Below are 22,206 nucleotides of genomic sequence, written 5' to 3' on the forward strand. Positions count from 1 at the left end.
ACAAAATTCTAAATGGCGGAAAATCCATCATGGTGGACCTCATGGATCCTTGAGGCAAACTTGTTTGCTGTGAGAAGGTCCTATGTACTGAGTTTCATGACTTTAGGTCAAACGGGGTGAGGGGCGTGACCTTTAAAAGTTTACGCGTTAAATCGATTGTTGTCTCATGCAATGCCAGGCCTATTGGTATGGCATTGCTTGAGAGGGTGTGGCCCTTTACCATCACGCCTGAACCAGAATAAACACAAAAGAGTTGAAACCTTGAGAGAGAGAGAGAGATGTAGAGAGACTGTCCGGACGCTTTGAATCTCTCGTATTTGGACGGTGACACTTGGCGAGTTGCGCTGTCTGACACCAGCTTTAATAAAAAGTGAATGAGGTAGTAAAACGTCTGACACAGGTATTTTCCTGGTGGTTTTGTTTGTAATTTACCTTAAAATTGAGCAGGCCCACAGCGGTTTCCACAAAGGTGACCAGGCGAATGGGCTCCGTCAGCGCTCGTCCATTCAAGTGGTGCTGAAACCTGTCAACAAACTTTCACACACACACACACACACACACACACAAAAGCCGCACACACAGACAACCACACACACAAATTACGACTATTGCGTATCTGAATACAGAAGCACATATGAAATCACAATACTCGATTTTCTAGTGATGCCATTGCTCTCAAGAAGAGAGACAGCCACAGCATACACATACAGCACAGTCGCAATACATGGTCAAACATTATATGAGGGTAAGCTGGAGGTATCATCATTTTGTTCATGTATACATGAAGTAAAATGTACATGTAAATCATTAACTAAGATCTCAAATCAAAACTGGCTTTATACGTGTATTTATCACATCTTATGGTGGAAAAATGTATATCACCATGACTATAATCCATTTATAAGCACACACTGAAATACATCGTAACCCAAACTGTTCAACAACATTAGCATTTTACTCAGGGACAGACACTCAGGGAGTGTAGCCATTAACACAAACCCAGTTATGGAGAGAAACATGGGGGGGAAACAGAGATATCAAACTGTTTACGTCAGAGGGAATTGCAACCATGAAAAATATTCAGGACTAAGGCTCTTTAAATAATAAAACTGAGGTTTTGCTACAAGAAGGAGCATTTGTGCGGAGAGAGAGTTGCAAAACAACTGTCAATACCTATTCCCTGCATGGTTTTTATTCCTGTACAAGAATACATCAAGTGATCTTTTGTGGAGAGAGAGAGAGCGAGCGAGAGAGTGACGAGGCAGCGCAAATGAGAGGAAGAGAGGCAGTGCAGAGGAGGAGAGGAGCGTCAAGCTGAAGGAAATTATATTTTACATTATCACCAGGGTTCCCCTTCTTCTGAAGCCTTCTGCACTCTCTCTCCCATTTAACTACATGGTCCATATACACAACACACACCAAAAAAGAAAAGAAAAGAAGACAAAACTAAATGTGGTGCCGCCTTTAAGTGTGTTTAATTTCAGCATTATGTCAATTTTGTGTGCCCCCTCGGTGGAAGAGCATAGTGAGATTGGTGCAACAATCGTTGTGATATGACACTTTGCAGGGGCCCTTTATTCTGCATTGTTCCCACTAATAAGTAAGGTCACCTAAGATTTTTTATTTTCAACAGACGAGTTCACAGCGAGCTCTGGACTGCCAGTGGGGTAGCGCAAATTCCTAAATCTATCATCTGGAAACACACAAAAACTCTCTCCGTCAGATATTCACTTCCAAGGCCTGTTAAAAAAGAGAGAGGGAGAGAGATGGAAAAGGGGAGAAAAGCCCAATAGAAATCTGTAACGCCATGTCCCCCTCCTCTCTCTCCCCCTCCCACCCACTCTCCCTCCCACCGTCTATTCCTCCCTCTGGGAGAGGAGAGCTGATATAAATAAGCCCTGATAAAGTGGTGCTATTTTCCTGAATAAAAGACACAAATATCACACATGCACGCACACATACAACGTATTCTTAAAAAAAACAAAGAGTAATGGCTCCATTGAAAGATTTCTCAAATAGGGGCAATTTTAATCATCTCCCCATTCAATCTCAGTTGGTTAAATCATATCGGGGAGATTTGCATAAATACAAACCATCAAAGACTTCATCTTCAAAGGGGTTTTCGAGACCCAATAGGCTTTGTACTGTAATCATCTGAGGTCACAACCTCACAAGAGACACGTTGCTACGGCAACATAAAAAGTAACGCTGGCTGGCTGGGGGCTTAGCACAATATTACCCAATTCCCCTTTTCCCCAAATACACACACAGACATGCACACACTTAAAGGTATTTATTTTCATATTTACAGGGTGGACCTTTAGAAAACTATCACAGAAGCCCATTTCTGGCCTGTAGACAGACATAGTGCATAGTGAGTACCCCCCACTAGATTACACACATAGATTACCCCCACTACACCATACAACACAATACAAATTCTCACTGGACTGGGAAAATGTGTTGGAGTGGTAACAAATGACAGGTCTTTTCCCACTGGCTGTAGTGAAGATGGTCAACCCCTCTCTGGTTACATCTGAGAACATGTTTATGTCCTTTTATTTGTGTGGAGAGTATCCAGTCGAGTGAGGATGCACACTGGTAGAGGTTATCGTGAGTGGGTGTTAAAATGTAATAAAAGGCACAATCTAGGATATGTCCTGCTACTCAATGGGCATTTCAATGGTCTCTCAATGATATATATATATATACCCATTGAATGCTGAAGAATTTTACTCATAAATACCTTCCAATTTGATCAAAAACCATATCATAAATCCAAAAAAGGTTGTATTACTCATTCTTCATGTTGTCATTTGAGTCTGTAAACAAACCATGTACAATATAGCAGCAAAACTATTATGTCAATCTCATGGACTGTCAGTCCTTGCATCAATAGCACCATTTAATAATTTGAGAGTGGTTGCTTTTCTCAGCCCCATCCTTCTTTAAAGTTTTACAGCAAACGAAGTTGCGGGGCTGCCCTCGTGGTGGAAAGACAAACTCCATATTGTGGCTTTAGGCACTTGGGAAAGAAAGACCATAGAAATCCACTCAATTATCACCATGGCTCTTTTCATGGAGAGTTACTTGTGCCTGTCTATTGTTCCTCTATGGCAGAGAGACTTCTATCAGTTAATAGCACTCAATCCGAGTACCCTTCCAGATGTTATTCACTATTGACCAAAAACACCTCTTCAAGCCACACTTCACAACCATTTCCACCCATAGGGCGAAGAAGAAGAAGAAGGTGGCGGTGAGTGGGACAAGTTTCAATTCATCCTCTTCAAAAGGGGCCCAGATTAAATGCTTCCGGCCAGCTGAAGTGTTCATTTCACAGAGGGGAAGCTGAGAAATGAATGAGAGTTGGGAACAAAAAAGAGGTGGCGGCAGTAGAGAACAAAAAGTAGACCGAGGATGAGAAGAGAGGCCCACCTCTCTCTCTCTCTCTTTCAATCCCCAGTGCACACCCAATAGCGTGGCAGCGACGAATAACACCACAGCCCCGAATTTGTGTGAGAATTGTCAAAAGACAAAAGAGTTCCGCCTATTATCCTCCGATAAGCCTTGTCCATCACACAAGGAGAAAAGGCCGGCTAAAGGTTTCCACACAAAGGGGGAACAAAGTAAGTCCATCTTTTAGGGGCAAATCAGTGCTGGAGGATCTTGGGCCTGTATCAATAATAAGAAGCAAGAGAGGAAGGTACATACGACAAGGATTTACAGCTTTACTGACACAAGGCATTGGGGATAATACCACAGACATGCTTATGCAGGGACACATGGACACGAACGGAAGGTAGGCACACAAACAGACAGAGAGTGACAGATGAATGCAGACAGACGCGCACATCATGAGATTGGCTACCACACCCATTTGTGTGTGTTTATGTGTGTGCACGTGTTTGTGTGTGTGTGTCTGAGTGTATTGTGGATATATTGAGGAGCAACAATGCAAAATAAAGTGATTTAGGCAGGACTACTGCTGTGTTCTATAAATTCCTGTAATTAAAATAAATAAAAAATACATTAGTGTACCACCCTCTTGTTAGTTTGCATCCCTGGCCTACATCATCAACTGGGACATTATTTTAATACTTTTTTTTAAAATCACGAGTCTCCTAGAAAAAACTTTTTTAAATGTGAAGAAAAGTAGGGAATAAGGGGAGAAACGCCTGACTGGGGGAAGAGAAAGAGGGGAACACCTGTCTCCAATTACCCAGTGGAATAAAGAGAGAGAAAGGGAGAGAGAGAGAGAGAGGGCAGGCAGCAGGAAAGAAACGTGTTCTAATTAAAAAGACTAGTTAAAAACGTCCTGCTTCTGGCCCAGAGACCAGAAGTGTCTGTCTGTGTGAGAACAGACCCCATTCCACCTTTCCCTCTCACTTTCCTTACATAGCCACTCTCTCCCTCTCCTTCCTTCCATTCCCTCTCTCCCGTTTCAATCCTCCCTCCATCTCACCTTCTGTTATTATTTTCCCACCCTCTTTCCTTTCTTTCCCTCCTTCTCTTCAAAGCTCCCTTCACCTAGTTAAGACATTGCAAATAATTGCAGGTCTTTTCAAAAGTCATGCAGAGCTGCTGAATGGTCAAGTATTTCTGCTCAACAGTGTGTGTGCCACCCTGTGTCTGTCCAAACCTCTGCCAGCCATAGGCCTTGTCCCTGCGGCTCTCTACACCGAGTGTACAAAACATTAGGAACATCTGCTCTTTCCATGACACAGACTGATCAGGTGAATTGTGAAACCGATGATCCCTTATTGATGTCACTTGTTAAATCCACTTCAAATCAGTGTAGAGGAAGGGGAGGAGACAGGTTAACAGCTTTTTATTTTATCCTTGAGACAATGCAGACATGGATTGTGTATGTGTGCCATTCAGAGGGTGAATGGGCAAGACAAAAGACTTAAGTGTCTGAATGGGGTATGGGAGTAGGTGCCAGAAGCACCGGTTTGTGTCTAGAACTGCAGCGCTGCTGGGTTTTTCACGCTGAACAGCTTCCCATGTGTATCAAGAATGGTGCACCACCCAAAGCATATCTAGCCAACTAGACACAACTATTGGAAACATTGGAGTCAACATGGGCCAGCATCCACGTGTAGCGTTTTAGACACCTTGCAGATTCCATGCCCAGACGAATTGAGGCTGTCCTGAGGGTAAAGAGGGGGGGGGTCAACTCAATATTAGGAAGGTGTTTTTAATGTTTTGTATGTGCGTGTATGCACTGTTTACAGTCCACAAGATTGATGTGAAGTCTGTATGTTGGTGTGTGTGTGTGTGGGAGAGTGACAGACAGCTCTAGGCCCCTCCAGTTGCCTCCCATATGGTGGCCCTTAGGAAAGGGTGACTGCTTTAATGATGTCACTGTCTCCTGACCCGCCCCAACTGACATCCGCACTGCACCCCTTTATAGATAGACACACACCCACCCACCCACCCACCCACACACCTTTTATAAAGAGCCACATGGGATATAAGCCTACAGAGGTCCAGAGAGAACAGAGCATATACACACGCACGCACAAAGACAGACGCACCACACTTTGACAGAGAGCCACATGGATGAGGCCCATGGTTGACGTAGGTCTGGACACACACACAAACTTTTATGGAGCCACTTTCAAGGGAGACCGACAGCTGACAGGACAGACTAAGGTATCCGGTCAGCGGAGCTAAAGAAAGTGAAGGTGTACACACGCCAATGTCACGTGCACACACACTTCAATGAACAACACCATTCTCATTTAACAAAAAGGAAACATTTTGTTCAAAATTCTGTATGTTCAAGTTCAAAGACTATAATGGACTTGATGTTATGTTTTTATTTATAACAGTCTTCCAAACGGATTTATACCATTTTACAGTATATCACAATATAGTATGACATACAGTGCCGTGAAAAAGTATTTGCCCCCTTTCTGATTTTCTCTATTTTGGAATATCAAAACTTCAACCAAAACCTAATATAAGATAAAGGGAACCTGAGTTTACAAATAACACAAATGTATACTTATTTTTATTTAATGAACAAAGTTATGCAACACCCAATTCCCCTGTGTGAAGAAGTAATTGCCCCCTTACACTAAATAACTGGTTGTACCACCTTTAGCTGCAATGACTGCAACCAAAAGCTTCCTGTATTTGTTGATCAGTCTCTCACATCACTGTGGAGGAATTTTGTCCCACTCTTGCATGCAGAACTGCTTTAACTCAGTGACATTTGTGGGTTTTCAAGCATGAACATGTAGACTTCATTGTGTGTTTTGGATCATTGTCTTGCTGCGTCACCCAGCTCCGCTTCAGTTTCAGCTCACAGACGGATGGCCTGACATGCTCCTGTAGAATTCTCTTGTACAGAGCAGAATTCATTGGTCCTTCTATTAAGACAAGTCGTCCAGGTCCTGAGACAGCAAAGCATCCCCAAACCATCACACTACCGCCACCATGCTGGACCGTTGGTACAAGGTTCTTACTGTGGAATGGAGTGTTTGGTTTTCGCCAGATATAAATGGAACCCATCTCATCCAAAAAGTTTACTCAAGTTTGTCAAAAAGCACCTGGAAGATCCAGGATGATCATCAAGACTCTTGGAAGAATGTTCTATGGACAATATGAGTCAAAATAACTTTTTGGACAACAATTTCCCAGCGCTCCCTCTTTTTTCGGACAAACGTTTTATTTAGCTTCCCATCATCCCTTACAAAAGATCATCCCTTACAAAAATGTGTTTGTGGCAAATGTGCTGCAAACAAAATAGTCTGCCCCAAAATTTTACCAGAAGTTTGCAAACGTTAGCCACTAGTGGTGAATCTGTGGCAAACCTTTGGCAACAATATGTATTGACACGAATGGCAAACAGTTTACCAGAAGCCGTTTCTGGTGAACACAGGAGTTCCAAGACCAGTAACAGTTGATGACCAATGAAGGGGATTAGAAACATCTGTTGGAAAATGGAAACCAAGCCAAGCCATCTAGCTAGCTACAGTATCTACCAATATTGTACGGTAAATGTCTAATTTATTAAACAAATTCTATTAGCTAAATGATGTCTAGTTTACAATGTCATGTTTTATGGGATAGATTGAAACACATTTTGTTGATACCTGTTTCAATCTGTCAGCGCCACTGACTGACTGGCTAGCACTTAGCTAGCTAATGTTAGCCATCATATTTTTGCACAATTCATGTGATAGCTAGCTAAGCTAACTAATGACGTGCCTAAACACATTTTTAGGTGAATATGATGCGGTCTTTTAATACCAATATACATGTTAATATGCAAGTGTCACGGTTAAGTAGCATGTTAGCTAGCACAACAGCTAAGCTAGTTTGCTAGCGCGCAACGTTATGCGTTGATTTGATATCAAAGCAAAACATCACTTTGCAAATGGTTACCCTCCTCCTACCCGTGGTGTTGAAGAGACTGTACTGGGAGGAGGATTCATTAATAACACCCTGGAAATATGTTTGTGGTGCACACACTCCTAACACTTTTTTTTAGTGATAAATGAGTGTATCGTCTTTAAGATTGATAAGGTAAGTAAACGAATGTATTATTCTCAAAAATGTAGCCAATAGATTCACTCTTTGTAACAATAAGATCTTTCATTGTTTTAAACTAGTAGCTAGCTCATCTTCATCACGTGTTGTTTCTTCTCTCTTTCTTTCTAGAAGCAATCCGTTACCAGGCCAAAAGACAGATTGAGGACTTCAATCAAACTGAGGACAGATAAATATGAGTGCACCAGCCAGGTCAAGGCTTCTTGTATGCATGTCTTTGAGATGTAAGTTATACTATAAAAACATGTTGGGTTGTTTGGATGACCCAATAGCTGTGTTGCAGGTATTGGGTCAATAGTTGGGATGTTTTCTGTGTATACAGCAAGGTTAGGTGGTTAGTGCTGGCTTATTAACCTTTTCACGTTGCAGTTCCAAATACCTCTAACGGTCGCCCCAGCGTGAGTTTTTTAATGCGCGTGATGTCTGGACAGTTCACCCACGCTGCCCTCAAACCAAGACACGTTGCCTGTTAATTATCTTTTGGCTGTATTTCAATTTCTTAATTTCAAATTATTTTCTATGTTTAAATTGAAGTGTGTTCCGTCTCTTCATTCATTTACAAAGAAGTAAACTATTTCACTGTTGAGGACAATTTACATTTGAGGCATTACTGAGCCGGACAAACTGGTGACAAATCATGCATTCCGATTCATGCATAGATTGTAATGGACACATACGATGTGTGTGTAAAATACTTTTTGAACGTTGTACTGATTATGATGAGCTAATGCTAAGCGAATTACCAGCTATGTGTGGCGCCATGTGTCTAGACATCATGCAATGTATTCTGGTTGTCGCGTAAACATCTGGCAGACCAAAGATGTTATAACAAAACGAGATGAAGGGATTGTTCACTCGTCTTTCGAGTAAACTTCCGAAGTGAATAATGGTAGATGACACACCCCCTTCAACATGCATACTGCAAACAGGCCCAACTCATCTTGTAACCTCTTACCTTTGGTTGACGCAAAAAAACATGGCGACGCGCAACTACACATCGTCAGATTACATTTGATTTTTTAAAAGTGTTTTACTAAATTATTTTGATCAATGGTGAGGTCACCCCCGATGTGATGAATCGTAAATAGTAATTGCTATTAGCTAATTCATATTATGGTTTCTGTCAGCTGAGAGTAAGCCAGCTAAATATGACTGATTGTGTTAGGTCACTCTTTCCTCAGTTAGCACTACAACTAACGTAGCAGGTGAGGGCCCTGGCGAAGTGGTGCCAGGAAAATATCCTCTCCCTCAACAAAATGAAGGAGCTGATCAGGACTTCAGGAAACAGTAGAGGGAGCACGCCCCATCCACATCGACGAGACCACAGTGGAGAAGGTGGAAAGCTTCAAGTTCCTCGGCGTACACATTACTGACGATCTGAAATGGTCCACCCACACAGACAGTGTGGTGAAGAAGGCGCAACAGCACCTCTTCAACCTCAGAAGGTGGAAGAAATTTGGTTTGGCCCCTAAGAGCCTCACAAACTTTTACAGATGCACAATTGAGAGCATCCTGTTGGGCTGTATCACTGCCTGGTATGCCAACTGCACCGCCCGCAACCGCAGGGCTTTCCAAAGGGTGGTGCGGTCTGCCCAACGCATCACCGGGGGCAAACTACCTGCCCTCCAGGACACCTACAGCACCCGGTCACAGGAAGGCCAAAAAGATCAACCCCCCGAGCCACGGCCTGTTCACCCCGCTATCATCCAGAAGGCGAGGTCAGTACAGGTTAATCAAAGCTGGGACTGAGAGACTGAAAAACAGCTGTTATCTCAAGGCTATCAGACTGTTAAATAGCCATCACTAGCCGGCTACCACCCGGTTACTCAACTTTGCACCTTAGAGGCTGCTGCCCTATATACAAAGACATGGAATCACTGGCCACTTTAATAATGGGACACTAGTCACTGTAATAATGTTACATACTGCTTTACTCATCTCATATGTATATAGTGTATTCTATTCTACTGTATTTTAGTCAATGCCACTCCGACATGGCTCATCCTAATATTTATACATTTCTTAATTGTGTGTATTGTTGCGAATTTTGAGATACTACTGCACTGTTGGAGCTAGGAACACAAGCATTTTGCTACACCCGCAATAACATCTGCTAAAAATGTGTATGTGACTAATACATTTAGATTTTCCGGTTTTGATGAGAACTGAGTTATGCTGTCGCTACTTCTGTGAATGTCTGAATATTGCATTAACAATAAACTGCTCACATTGAGGGCATAACACTGTTTTTGTGCAAAATGTTTCTGCGAAAAAACTGCGGCCAGCTCAAACGCTGACTGGACGTTCAAAATAAGTGTTCTAATCACACAGGTTTGAGTGTACGTTGCAGGGACCATTGCAGAATGATCACACCCATGTGTTCATACGTGTCAAAAGGTCAAGGCTGGGCTATAGATATTTGATCCAGCCAGTGGATTAATTCTCTTGCCACCAGCACGTGATATTATATTAGCAAATATTCTAGTTCTAGTACGACTAGGTGACTGACGAGTGGACACGGCTAACATTATTTTGAAAGAGTTTTTTGGCTGACGGAAAACTGTGCAAACGGTAAGTAACAAATGTTACAAATTATGAATTTGATAGTCATTCAGGTTAAATATGTTGTCCTATCATAATTAGGTAACAACCGTTAGCTAGCTAGTCATTTTCTGAACTAATAACTCGGGCTGTGGTAACGTTAGCTAATAGGGAAAGGGGGATACCTAGTCAGTTGTACAACTGAATGCATTCAACTGAAATGTGTCTCCCGCATTTAACCCAACCCCTTAATCGACATCCACGTCATCGGCGACTGGGGAACAGTGGGTTAACTGCCTTGCACAGGGGCAGAATGACATATTCTTACCTTGTCAACTCGGAGATTCGATCCAGCAAGCTTTTGGTTACTGGTCCAACCCGTCAGGCAGCCCCAAACGGTAGCCATGCAACACTAGCTTATTTGTATTTTGTATTTATTATGGATGTATTATTTATTATGCCAAAGCAGCAGCTACTCTTCCTGGGGTCCAGCAAAATTAAGTCAGTTTAAACAATTTTAAAAACATTACAATACATTCACAGATTTCACAACACACTGGGTGCCCTCAGGCCCATACTCCCCCCCCCCCCCCCCACCACATATATACCGTACTAAATCCATGTGTATGTGTAGTGCCAATGTTATCGTGTGTGTGTGTGTGTGTGTGTGTGTGTGTGTGTGTGTGTGTGTGTGTGTCTGTGTTTTCGCGGAATATAACTAAATGTATGTTTTTTTTGACATTTGGCTAGCTAACTATGTCAGTGTCTGTAATGGTAGCTAGTTAAAGTTAGCTAGCTAGCTACCTTAGCTGGCTTAGTCTGACACGTCTCGGACATGGTTTCACTTATTAGCTAACGTTAGCCAAGTTAGCTGGCCAGCTAAGTTACCATAGCTAGATTTTACTTACTCTCCATCTGGGGTAATTTAACCAAAGGTATTTGGCAAGTTTGCATGGTGATTTATTGTGTTAGCTAGTATTCCTGTACTGGTTTTCAATGGTTTCTGACATTGCAAGCATTAGTCAGACTTGTGAAGTTGAGGATGGATGCAAATTCTGATAGCAAGCTAACTTTAGAGATTACCTTGAATTTGATATAGCCAAGTTAGTCTAGCTATGTTTCTAACATTTATTTATTTCTGTACTTAAATGCAGAGGTCAAGGCCAATTAATGGACAGCTTTGTAAAGATTAATTAGTGGAACCTGGCCTCTTTAATTCCAAAGTTTGAGTGTAAGTAAAACTGAGAGGGGGGGGGGAACACTGACTTTCATTGCCCCTGAAAACAGCTCGGAAAATTCCCGAAATTGATGTCATGGCTTTAGAAGCTTCTGATCGGATAATTTACATAATTTGAGTCAAGTGGAGGTGTACCTGTGGATGTATTTCAAGGCCTACCTTCAACCTCAGTGCCTCTTTGCTTGACATCATGGAAAAATCAAAAGAAATCAGCCAAGAACTCACAAGACCTCCACAAGTCTGGTTCATCCTTGGGAGCAATTTCCAAATGCCTGAAGGTACCACGTTCATCTGTACAAATAATAGTACGCAAGTTTAAAGACCATGGGACAACGCAGCCGTCATACCGCTCAGGAAGGAGACGCGTTCTGTTTCCTAGAGATGAATGTACTTTGGTGAGAAAAGTGCAAATCAATCCCAGAACAACAGCAAAATACCTTGTGAAGATGCTGGAGAAAACCAGTACAAAAGTATCTATAGCCACAGTAAAACGAGTCCTAAAACTTGAAAGGCAGCTCAGCAAGGAAGAAGCCACTGCTCCAAAACCGCCATAAAAAGCCAGACTACGGTTTGCAACTGCACATGGGGACAAAGATCGTACTTTTGGAGAAATGTCCTCTGGCCTGATGAGACAAAAATGGAACTGTTTGGCCAAAAGGACAATTGTTATATTTGGAGGAAAAAGGGGGAGGCTTGCAAGCCGAAGAACACCATCCCAACTGTGAAGCACGGGGGTGGCAGCATCATGTTGTGGGGGTGCTTTGCTGCAGGAGGGACTGGTGCACTTCACAAAATAGATGGCATCATGAGGCCAATTATGTGGATATTTTGAAGCAACATCTCAAGACATCAGTCAGGAAGTTAAAGCTTGGTCGCAAATGGGTCTTCCAAATGGACAATGACCCCAAGCATACTTCCAAAGTTGTGGCAAAATAGCTTAAGGACAACAAAGTCAAGGTATTGGAGTGGCCATCACACAGCCCTGACCTCAATCCTATAGAAAATCTGTGGGCAGAACTGAAAAAGCATGTGTGAGCAAGGAGGCCTACAAATCTGACTCCGTTACACCAGCTCTGTAAGGAGGAATGGGCCAAAAATCACCCAACTTATTGAGGAAAGTTTGTGGAAGGCTACCCGAAATGTTTGACCCAAGTTAAACTATTTAAAGGCAATGCTACCAAATACTAATTGAGTGTATGCAAACTTCTGACCCACTGGGAATGTGATGAATTAAATAAAAGTTGAAATAAATCATTCTCTCTACTATTATTCTGACATTTCACATTCTTAAAATAAAGTGGTGATCCTAACTGACCTAAGACAGGGAATTTTTACTAGGATTAAATGTCAGGAATTGTGAAAAACTGAGTTCACATATACCTTAGCCAAATACATTTAAACTTCTGACTTCAACTGTATATGGTTGAATCATTAGCATACATTGACAAACATGCTTTGTTTGCCAGTGGCAGGTCCTTGGTAAAAATAGAAAAGAGTAGAGGGCCTAGAGAACTGCCCTGCGGTACACCACACTTTACATGTTTGACGTTAGAGAAGCTTCCATTAACTTCTCAATAGGGGGTGCTGTTTGCACTTTGTAATAATTTCGTTCCCAAATTAAACTGCCTCGTACTCAATTCTTGCTCGTACAATATGCATATTATTATTACTATTGGATAGAAAACACTCTCTAGTTTCTAAAACCGTTTGAATTATATCTGTGAGTAAAACAGAACTGGACTTAGAGCAATTTTCCTATGAGGATGTGAGAATGCTGAAATCTGCTTGCTGTTCTGAGATCTGTTTATAAATCTGCCTGTCTTCTATTGGTTGAGATGCACTGCATACGTCTTCCCCTGGGTGTCAGCGAATAGTGAGAATTGAAATGGAGTTGCTAGGCAGAACTGAGAGGTTATAAATGGCCTGGGAACGTAGGGTCCGGCCTTTGTTCACTTCGCTCTGACGCAGGAAGGACCTCTGGCTGTGGCTCTAGAACGCTCCGGTTATAGGCCTTAGATATATCCGGCTCTGTTTTTATTCGATATAGGTGTTAAAGACATCATAATGTTGTTATATTAAACCGAGTTATATCAGTTTATATCGGTATATTGCGATTTTCGGTTATTTATTTGTCCTGCGTTTTAGTGAGTCGGACACGTCTTTGCCACATGGCTAATGTTTACTGCTAATTCGAACGTTGAAGAGGACAATCTACAACCAAGCAACGATTCTTTTGGACAAAGGACACCTTGCCCAAGATTCTGATGGGAGTTCATCAAAAAGTAAGAAATATTTATGATGTTAATTCGTTGTTCTGTTGAAAAATGTAGGACTCATAATCTGCCATTAATCTAGGTGCGGTCTCGCTTTAACGCACGCTATATGTTGTAGTAACGTTAATTTTAAAAATCTAACACGGCGATTGCATTAAGAACTAATGTATCTTTCATTTGCTGTCCAACCTGTATTTTTTAGTCAAGTTTATGATTAGTTATCGATTAGATTAGGTGCCTCTCCCAAGATTTCTCCCGACATATTGTTGGCAGCCTGGCTACTTTTCTCATTGTATAACCACGATTTGTGGCGCTAAATATGCACATTTTCGAACAAACTCTATATGTATTGTGTAATATGATGTTATAGGACTGTCATCTGATGAAGTTTTGAGAAGGTTAGTCAAAAATGTAATATCTTTTGCTGGTTTATTCGCTATCGCTAACGTGCATGAATCAATGCTGCTGTGTGGTTGGCTATTGTAGTAAGCTAATATAATGCTATATTGTGTTTTCGCTGTAAAACACTTAAAAAATCTGAAATATTGGCTGGATTCACAAGATCTTTGTCTTTCATTTGCTGTACGCTGTGTATTTTTCAGAAATGTTTTATGATGAGTATTTAGGTAATACACGATGGTCTCTGTAGTTATTCTAGTTGCTTTGGTGAGAGTTGTGATGGTGGCTGCAATGGTAAACTATGATTTATACCTGAAATATGCACATTTTTCTAACAAAACATATGCTATACAATAAATATGTTATCAGACTGTCATCTGATGAAGTTGTTTCTTGGTTAGTGGCTATTTATATCTTTATTTGGTCGAAATTGTGATAGCTACCTATGCAGGAAAAAAATGGTGGACAAAAAAAGTTGGGTCTTTTGCTATCGTGGTTAGCTAATAGATTTACATATTGTGTCTTCCCTCAGAAATGATGGCTGGATTCACAAGATGTGTATCTTTCATCTGGTGTCTTGGACTTGTGATTTAATGATATTTAGATGCTAGTATTTACTTGTGACGCTATGCTAGGCTATGCTAGTCAGCTTTTTTACTGATGGGGGTGCTCCCGGATCCGGGATTGTGATGAAGTAGAAGTTAACAGGTGCGCATTATTAAAAGTGAATTTGTGGAATTGATTTCCTTCTTAATGCGTTTGAGCCAATCAGTTGTGTTGTGAAAAGGTGGGGGTGATATACAGAAGATAGCCATATTTGGTAAAAGACCAAGTCCATAGTATGGCAAGAACAGCTCAATTAAGCAAAGAGAAATGACAATCCATCATCAGTTTAAGACATGAAGGTCAGTCAATACGGAACATTTCAAGAACTTTGAAAGTTTCTTAAAGTGCAGTCGCGAAAACCAATCAAGCGCTATGATGAAACTGGCTTTCATGAGCACCGCCACAGGAAAGGAAGACCCAGAGTTACCTCTGCTGCAGAGGATAAGTTAATTACAGTTAACTGCAACTCAGATTGCAGCTGAAATAAATGCTTCACAGAGTTCAAGTAACAGACACGTCAACATCAACTGTTCAGAGGAGACTGCGTGAATCAGGCCGTCATGGTCGAATTGCTGCAAAGACACCACTACTAAAGGACACCAAGAAGAAGAGACTTGCTTCAAATCAAATCAAATTGTATTGGTCACATACACATGGTAAGCAGATGTTATTGCAAGTGTAGCGAAATGCTTGTGCTTCTAGTTCCGACAGTGCAGCAATATCTAACAAGTAATCTAATAATCCCACAACAACGACCAAATACACACACATCTAAGTAAAGGGACGGAATAATAATATGTACATATAAAGATATGGATGAGCAATGACCGAGTGGCATAGGCAAGATGCAATAGATGGTCTAAAATACAGAATATACAAATGGGATGAGTAATGCAAGATACATAAACATCATTATTGAAGTGGCATTAATAAAGTGACTAGATATCCATTTGTTACAGTGGCCATTGATTTCAAGTCTGTATGTAGGCAGCAGCCTCTCTGTTTTAGTGATGGCTGTTTAACAGTCTGATGGTCTTGAGACTGAAAAATAGCTTCTGTCTCTTGGTCCCAGCTTTGACGCACCTGTACTGATCTTGCCTTCTGGATGGTATCGGGGTGAACAGGCAGTGGCTCAAGTGGTTGCTGTCCTTGATGATCTTTTTGGCCTTCCTGTGACATTGGGTGCTGTAGGTGTCCTGGAGGCCAGGTAGTTTACTTTGGGTGATGTGCTGTGCAGACCGCACTACCCTCTGGAGAGCCCTGCAGTTGTGGGTGGTGCAGTTGCCGTACCAGGCGGTGATACAGCCCGACAGGATGCTCTCAATTGTGCATATGTAAAAGTTTGTGAGGGTTTTAGGTGAGAAGACAAATTGCTTCTGTCTCCTAAGGTTGAAGAGGTGCTGTTGCGCCTTCTTCACCACAATGTCTGTGTGGGTGGACCATGTCCGTGATGTGTACGCTGAGGAACTTCAAACTTTATACCTTCTCCACTGCTATCCTGTCGATGTGGATAGGGGGGTGCTCCCTCTGCTGTTTCCTGAAGTCCACGAACGTCTCCTTTGTTTTGTTGATGTTGAGTGAGAGGTTGTTTTACCGACACCACACTATGAGTGCCCTCACCTCCTCCCGATAGGCTCTCTCGTCATTGTTGGTGATCAAGCCCACTACTGCTGTGTCGTCTGCAAACTTGATGTTCGAGTTAAAGCGTGCATGGCCACGCAGTCATGGGTAAATCGGGAGTACAGGAGGGGGCTGAGCACGTACCCTTGTGGGCCCCAGTGTTGAGGATCAGCAAAGTGGAGATGTTGTTTACTACCTTCACCACCTGGGGGGGGGGGGGCCCGTCAGGAAGTCCAGGACCCAATCGCACAGGGCGGGGTTGAGACCCAGGGCCTCAAGCTTAACCTGTCTAGGACTGGGGAACCCCTCGCCAACAGCCAATGAAATTGCAGGGCGTCAAATTCAATCAACAGAAATCTCATAATTCAAATTTCTCAAACATACAAGTATTAGACACCATTTTAAAGATACAATTCTTGTCAATCCAACCACAGTGTCCGATTTCAAAAAGGCTTTTCGGCGAAAGCAGAACATATCATTATGTTAGGTCAGCAACTAGTCACAGAAAGCATACAGCGATTTCCCAACCAAAGAGAGGAGTCACAAAAAGCAGAAATAGAGATAAAATGAATCACTAACCTTTGATATTCCTAATCAGATGACACTCCCGGGACAACATGTTACACAAAACATGTATGTTTTGTTCGATCAAGTTCATATTTATATCCAAAAACCTCAGTTTACATTTGGTTTTGCCTCCAAAACATCCCGTGAATTTGCACGGAGCCACATCAATTTACAGAAATAATCATAATAAACATTGATAAAAGATACAAGTGTTATTTACAGAATTAAACATATACTTCTCCTTAATGCAACCGCTGTGTGAGATTTAAAACGTTTGCCAACTTTTGGCAACATTTCATGGCACACTATTTAGTTTGCAGCAACAAATTCATTTTTGTACGGGCTGGCTTGGTGTGGATTTACAATCTGCAGTGTACAATTCTTTATAGAAGTGGGAGAAACTTTGATTAATTTTGGTTCTGATAGGAATTCCCCTGTTTTAGATTCAATAGTTGCTATATCAGCTAACTGATTATTACTGTGTAGCTTGGGGCGATTAACATGGAAGTATTGGTTGAGTCTAACTCAATGGATGGTAAATTCTGCTATCTGTCTTATCAATAAATTAAGTTCTGTCTTGACTTTGGAAAAAGTCATAGCTACCTGGTCTGAATTTCTTATGTATCATGATGATTAACATATCATCATTGTGATTATACGTTTCAATGCATGCCAACGGAACCGGAACCACGAGCTCGTTGTCTCCCATGGTTGACGTATGTCTGGAGTGGCGCAGGGCCTAGAGCTGACGGGACAGACTGAGGTATCCATTCAGCGGGGCTAAAGAAAGTGAAAGTGTAGACACAATGTCATGCACTCACTCACTGACACACACACACACACCGTTCAATGACTAACATCCATTCTCATTTAACAAACAAGAAAGGTGTCAAATTGGGAACTCCGATTAAAAATGTTCTGTATGTTCAGTTCAGAAACTATAATGGCCTCTTATGTTAATTATGATTTGATTAATAACTGTCTTATAAACGGATATGTACCATCTTATATCATAATATGATATAACACATGGCATCTCAACTCATTAGTTCAATAAGTGCTCTCCAATTTCCCCAAATTCCACAGTGGGTAGAGCAAGACACAGTTGCGCTCGCTCAGAGATCTATGGAACTTCTAAAGCCGCAGCTAAAGAAATGTCATCTGTTTTTTTACCGAGGGCCAAGAGCAACACTGGGCCTCTCCCTGGGCCCTGCCACAGGGATCAATTCCCCTCGCTTGATGGAGAAATGGCAAAGTTTGTTGTTATTACTTTGAAGATTCCCGTGGTTTCCTCTTACTGCATTGGGTTTGTCCACGAGGGCCGCTGTGTGCATTAAAGACAGAGGGGGGAGGGAAGAAGGCAGAAATGTTTTGAGTATTTTTAGTTTCTCACTTCTCCTATTTTCTGCTTCCGTTGCGCAAGATGTTGAACAAGATGTGATCTGGGTTTTGAACACGGGTCATCAGAGCGCCACAAGAATGTTGAGCTTAAGCCTAGGCAATAGTTGAGAGTAAATGCAAGGTTTAGAAACTGGACCACCTCTATTACAATTCATCCCCCCTCCACCAATGTTCTGTGCAAGATTCTGTGCGACGTCCATCGTGCGTTTACTGTGAACACAGACTGTACCCGCTTTAAGTTACAGTTTTAACAGTGGCCATGTTGGCTACTGTGGCTATTTAACAGAGGTGTGGACTCGAGTCACAAATATGATGACTTGCAACTCGACTTTAACACCAATGACTCGTGACTTGACTCGAACTGACTTGATACCCTCCCCACGCCCAAATATAAAAAATGATGCTATTTAAAAAAATGTGCAGCGCATCTACTCTTCAGCCAATCAAATTGTGCTAGCTGAGAAAAAGTTGCGCGTGGCAGTGCAGAGGAACGTCGTGCGTGAATTCCGACGGAGCCCTTGGAAAGATGATACCCCAAATTATAATTTTAGGATATAAAGACTACGCTGTAGTCAACAAAAAACGGATTGCAACTTGCAAAACATGCCGGAAAGAAAATTAGACGGAGGCACAACAACTTCCAACTTTGTTCGACATTTGAAGCTGCACAAAGAACGTTAAGTCGTGGCTAATATAGCCGACAGCTATATATTTTATTACTTTACTAGTGTAGCATGTAGGCTAACGTAACGTTAAATCAATGAGCCTCCACATAGTCAGTCAGTGCGGGAATGTGATCATTGCACCCAAGATTGATCTACAACTGGCAAGGCAGTTGGTAGCCTAAATCCTGCCTGATGTTACTGCTGTTCCTGAAACCATTGACAAACGCTAGCCTACTGTAACCACACAGAGAGAGAGAGTGAGTGTGTGTGTGTGTTAAGGTTGGGCGATTGTGTACAAGCCTACATCGCCCGATTGTGCCCCATAGCGATCCTCGATAGTCGATCGATATGGGGGGAGGGGGTCTTTCTCATGGCTATCCATGTATTTCCATGGAAATCAAGTTATTTGGCAAGTAATAAATATATATATTTTTTTAAAGCATTCATGATTTGTGTAAATGTAATATACTAACTATTACTCGTTGTAAAAATATGAAATGGTATTACATTTGGTGAAGAGAACATTATGACTTGTTAAGGACTCGAAACTCAAAGTTTAGGACTTGGGACTTGACTCGGACTTGCCTGTTTTGACTTGGGACTTGACTTGGGACTTGTAAAACAATGACTTGGTCCCACCTCTGCTATTTAATCATAATGTAGGCCTACCAGAGGCCTACCATCAAAAACAACAGAGAAAATGCATCCCATAACATTTTAACATAGAAATAGCTGTTCTATCATTCAGCCTACAGTAGCAGCCAATGTTCAATGTTGTGTTCAATGTAGGTCTACATTCCATGAGACTTTGAGGGAAAAAAAACATTAATCTGTTTATCCACTGAAAATGTTGTGTTTGATGCAAGAAACCACTTTACAAAATGAAATGCATTATTAGTCCCATACCATTATTGCAGAGAATCAGACAAATCATGCTACCCTCTGCCTATTGGCTACTTAGATTATTCAAGCCTGTCTCAAAATACATCACTGCAACTTTAAGAAAAAAAGAAGCTCTTTACCTGACTCACTTTTCAAAGATGTCTAGAAATGTACACGCTTTGTGCTCCTGTAAGGAGCAATCACTCCCCAAATTATCTACAACTTGGCTAATAACTCAGTAACTAGCAAAGGATAGAAACAAGACAAGCGCATCTACTCACGACCGCTCAAGCTGTTAACACAGTCCAGTTAAGAAAAAAAATCTCTTGCATAGTTTGTTTTGTTTTTCGGTATGTTGCATTGAAAGTGGCTGATATTGCTTTGATTCGAGCACAATTGCCAAAGTAAAGGGAAACGTTGATAGGGTTAACAGGGAAAACTCCAGAACGGTGGTCACCAACCTTTTCTGGGTCAAGATCACAGAGTCAAAATCCAAGCAGAGCTCTATCGCTCAGATTTTTTTTTTTACATGACTTAAAAAACATAAGCCAACGCAACATTAACCAATTAAGAACAGAACTGTAGCAATGTGGTTTGTGCAGTAAGCTATAGGTCCAATACATTATCACCGCATGCTGGCTTTGCTTTCATTTCCCTGCCAGTGAATGCATTGTTGTTCGGGCAATTTAAAAAATAGAAATATTTCAAAACGGGCTACATGATCACACCGGTAATAGATCCATTGTTGTATTACTTGTGAAGCACAGCTGAGTGAGCATACATTTAAATAATAAACTTTTTTATTTGACTGGGCTGATGGTGCCTGCATCTGATGGTCAGTCTCAGCGGAGGGAGAGAACAGCTGACTGAAGGTCCCGCCTATCAACATCACTCCGCTCTCCCTTTCCTCCGCTGACCAAAAAAGGACATGGACGTCCAGCTGATTGCGAAATTTGAGTCGCACCTCATTATTTCTGCCTCATGCACAAATTAATGTTGTTACTCCTGTGAACAGAGAAAGTGAAATATTCCTCCATATTAAAAAGAGACCCAAGCCACTAATAATAACAACAACGCAAGCCTATAGATACACTTTCATACCATTCATTACTGCTGCGGTGCTTGTTGTAGCGCTGAGTGGAAAAACACACATTTTACGGTTTATGAAAGTGTTGAATAAAAAGTGTTGAAAGTGATGAGTAAGAACTTAAACATGAACTCACTCATAAAAACAGCATCTCTTTGCTGTATTCGTTGACAGTCTCACTCCTAGTCATGGTTTTAAACGTTTTGAAATCTCACAGTATCATCTTTGGTGTAGCTTTCTTTTATGCCGTGCTACATTACTGCAGACACGGTGATCTAAGCCATCCGATTGGCCATGGGTAAGCCTATAGCGCACTTGATTTGCACTCTGGGCTCACCGGGAAGGCAGTTTGTACCTTCAGACACATGAAATGGTTCAAAATGGCAACAGTTTGTCTACCCGGAGCGCAGAGCAGCTGAATCAGGGGCACATACCACCAACAGTTTTTTACAGAATGTTTGTCGAGATCCACCGATTTGTGACCACTGCTCCAGAAAGTCTAGTGAAGTTCAATCTCGTGCATCTCTCTGTGGGCTGATATTTCTCTGTGGCAGTCCTGGGGGAGCTGCGTGGCAGTTTCTGGGCTACTGCGCGCACACACACGCAGTTTAGAGGGAACATTGCCCTCCACCAATCTAGCCGCATCAACTCTAGCAGCAGATGGCAAATGATGGAATCCAAGTCACTGCACCGATGTGTCAAACTGGGTTTGACACAGACTGCACACTACAAGACTGTGTTAGCTCACTGAGCCAAAGTCTTAGTGTTAGCGCTGGGAGCTAACGCAAGTCTTAGGTCTCAGGCCATCACTCATGAAGCAAAAACCTCCACACGCACACATAAAAGACACATACCCATTGCACCTCCGCTGCGTCCTCCACCTTGGGCAGCATCAGGGCTGGAGGCAGAACCTCGGCCTGCAGGATGACCTGTAGGTCAGCATTGGCCAGGCCGCTGGACACTGAGTTGACCCTCACACACTTCTCTGTCCTGCCCAGGTCCAGCTCTGCCAGCATCCTGGGGATGGTCTCCCTTGCCTCTGTCTTGAAAAGGAGACAAAACAAAGAAAATAGTCCATAATTACATAGAAGGATGGAGGACGCAGGGGGGAAGAGAGAAGAGAGAGAGAGAGAGAGAGAGAGTAATATGGATGAAGGAGAGAGTAGGAGAGATTGAGAAAGAAGGAGAGAGAGGGAGAGAGAGAACAAGAAAGAGAGTAGCTGTCAGCTTTGCACCAGTCCAGCGTTAAGAGAATACGGCAAGATTTTGAGATGTAGGTCGTTTATCTACTTACCCAGAGTCGGAACTCATGGATATCATTTGTATGTCTCTGCGTGCAGTTTGGAGATTATTGAAGATAGCAAGCAT

General features: G+C 42.0%; 1 protein-coding gene across 1 annotated transcript in view; it reads right to left on the reverse strand.

Annotated features, from left to right (window-relative positions):
- Positions 1 to 22,206, reverse strand: part of clybl (citrate lyase beta like) — a 151,681-nt gene that overhangs the window by 28,095 nt on the left and 101,380 nt on the right. The window contains exons 3-4 of the mRNA XM_039006632.1: positions 21,693 to 21,881; positions 433 to 534 (exon numbers count right to left, since the gene is read on the reverse strand). Coding sequence (XP_038862560.1) covers positions 433 to 534; positions 21,693 to 21,881 — 291 coding nt within the window. The remainder of the gene's footprint in view (positions 1 to 432; positions 535 to 21,692; positions 21,882 to 22,206) is intronic.

The sequence above is a fragment of the Salvelinus namaycush genome, chromosome 13 (assembly GCF_016432855.1).
Source record: "Salvelinus namaycush isolate Seneca chromosome 13, SaNama_1.0, whole genome shotgun sequence".
Lineage (NCBI taxonomy): Eukaryota > Metazoa > Chordata > Actinopteri > Salmoniformes > Salmonidae > Salvelinus > Salvelinus namaycush.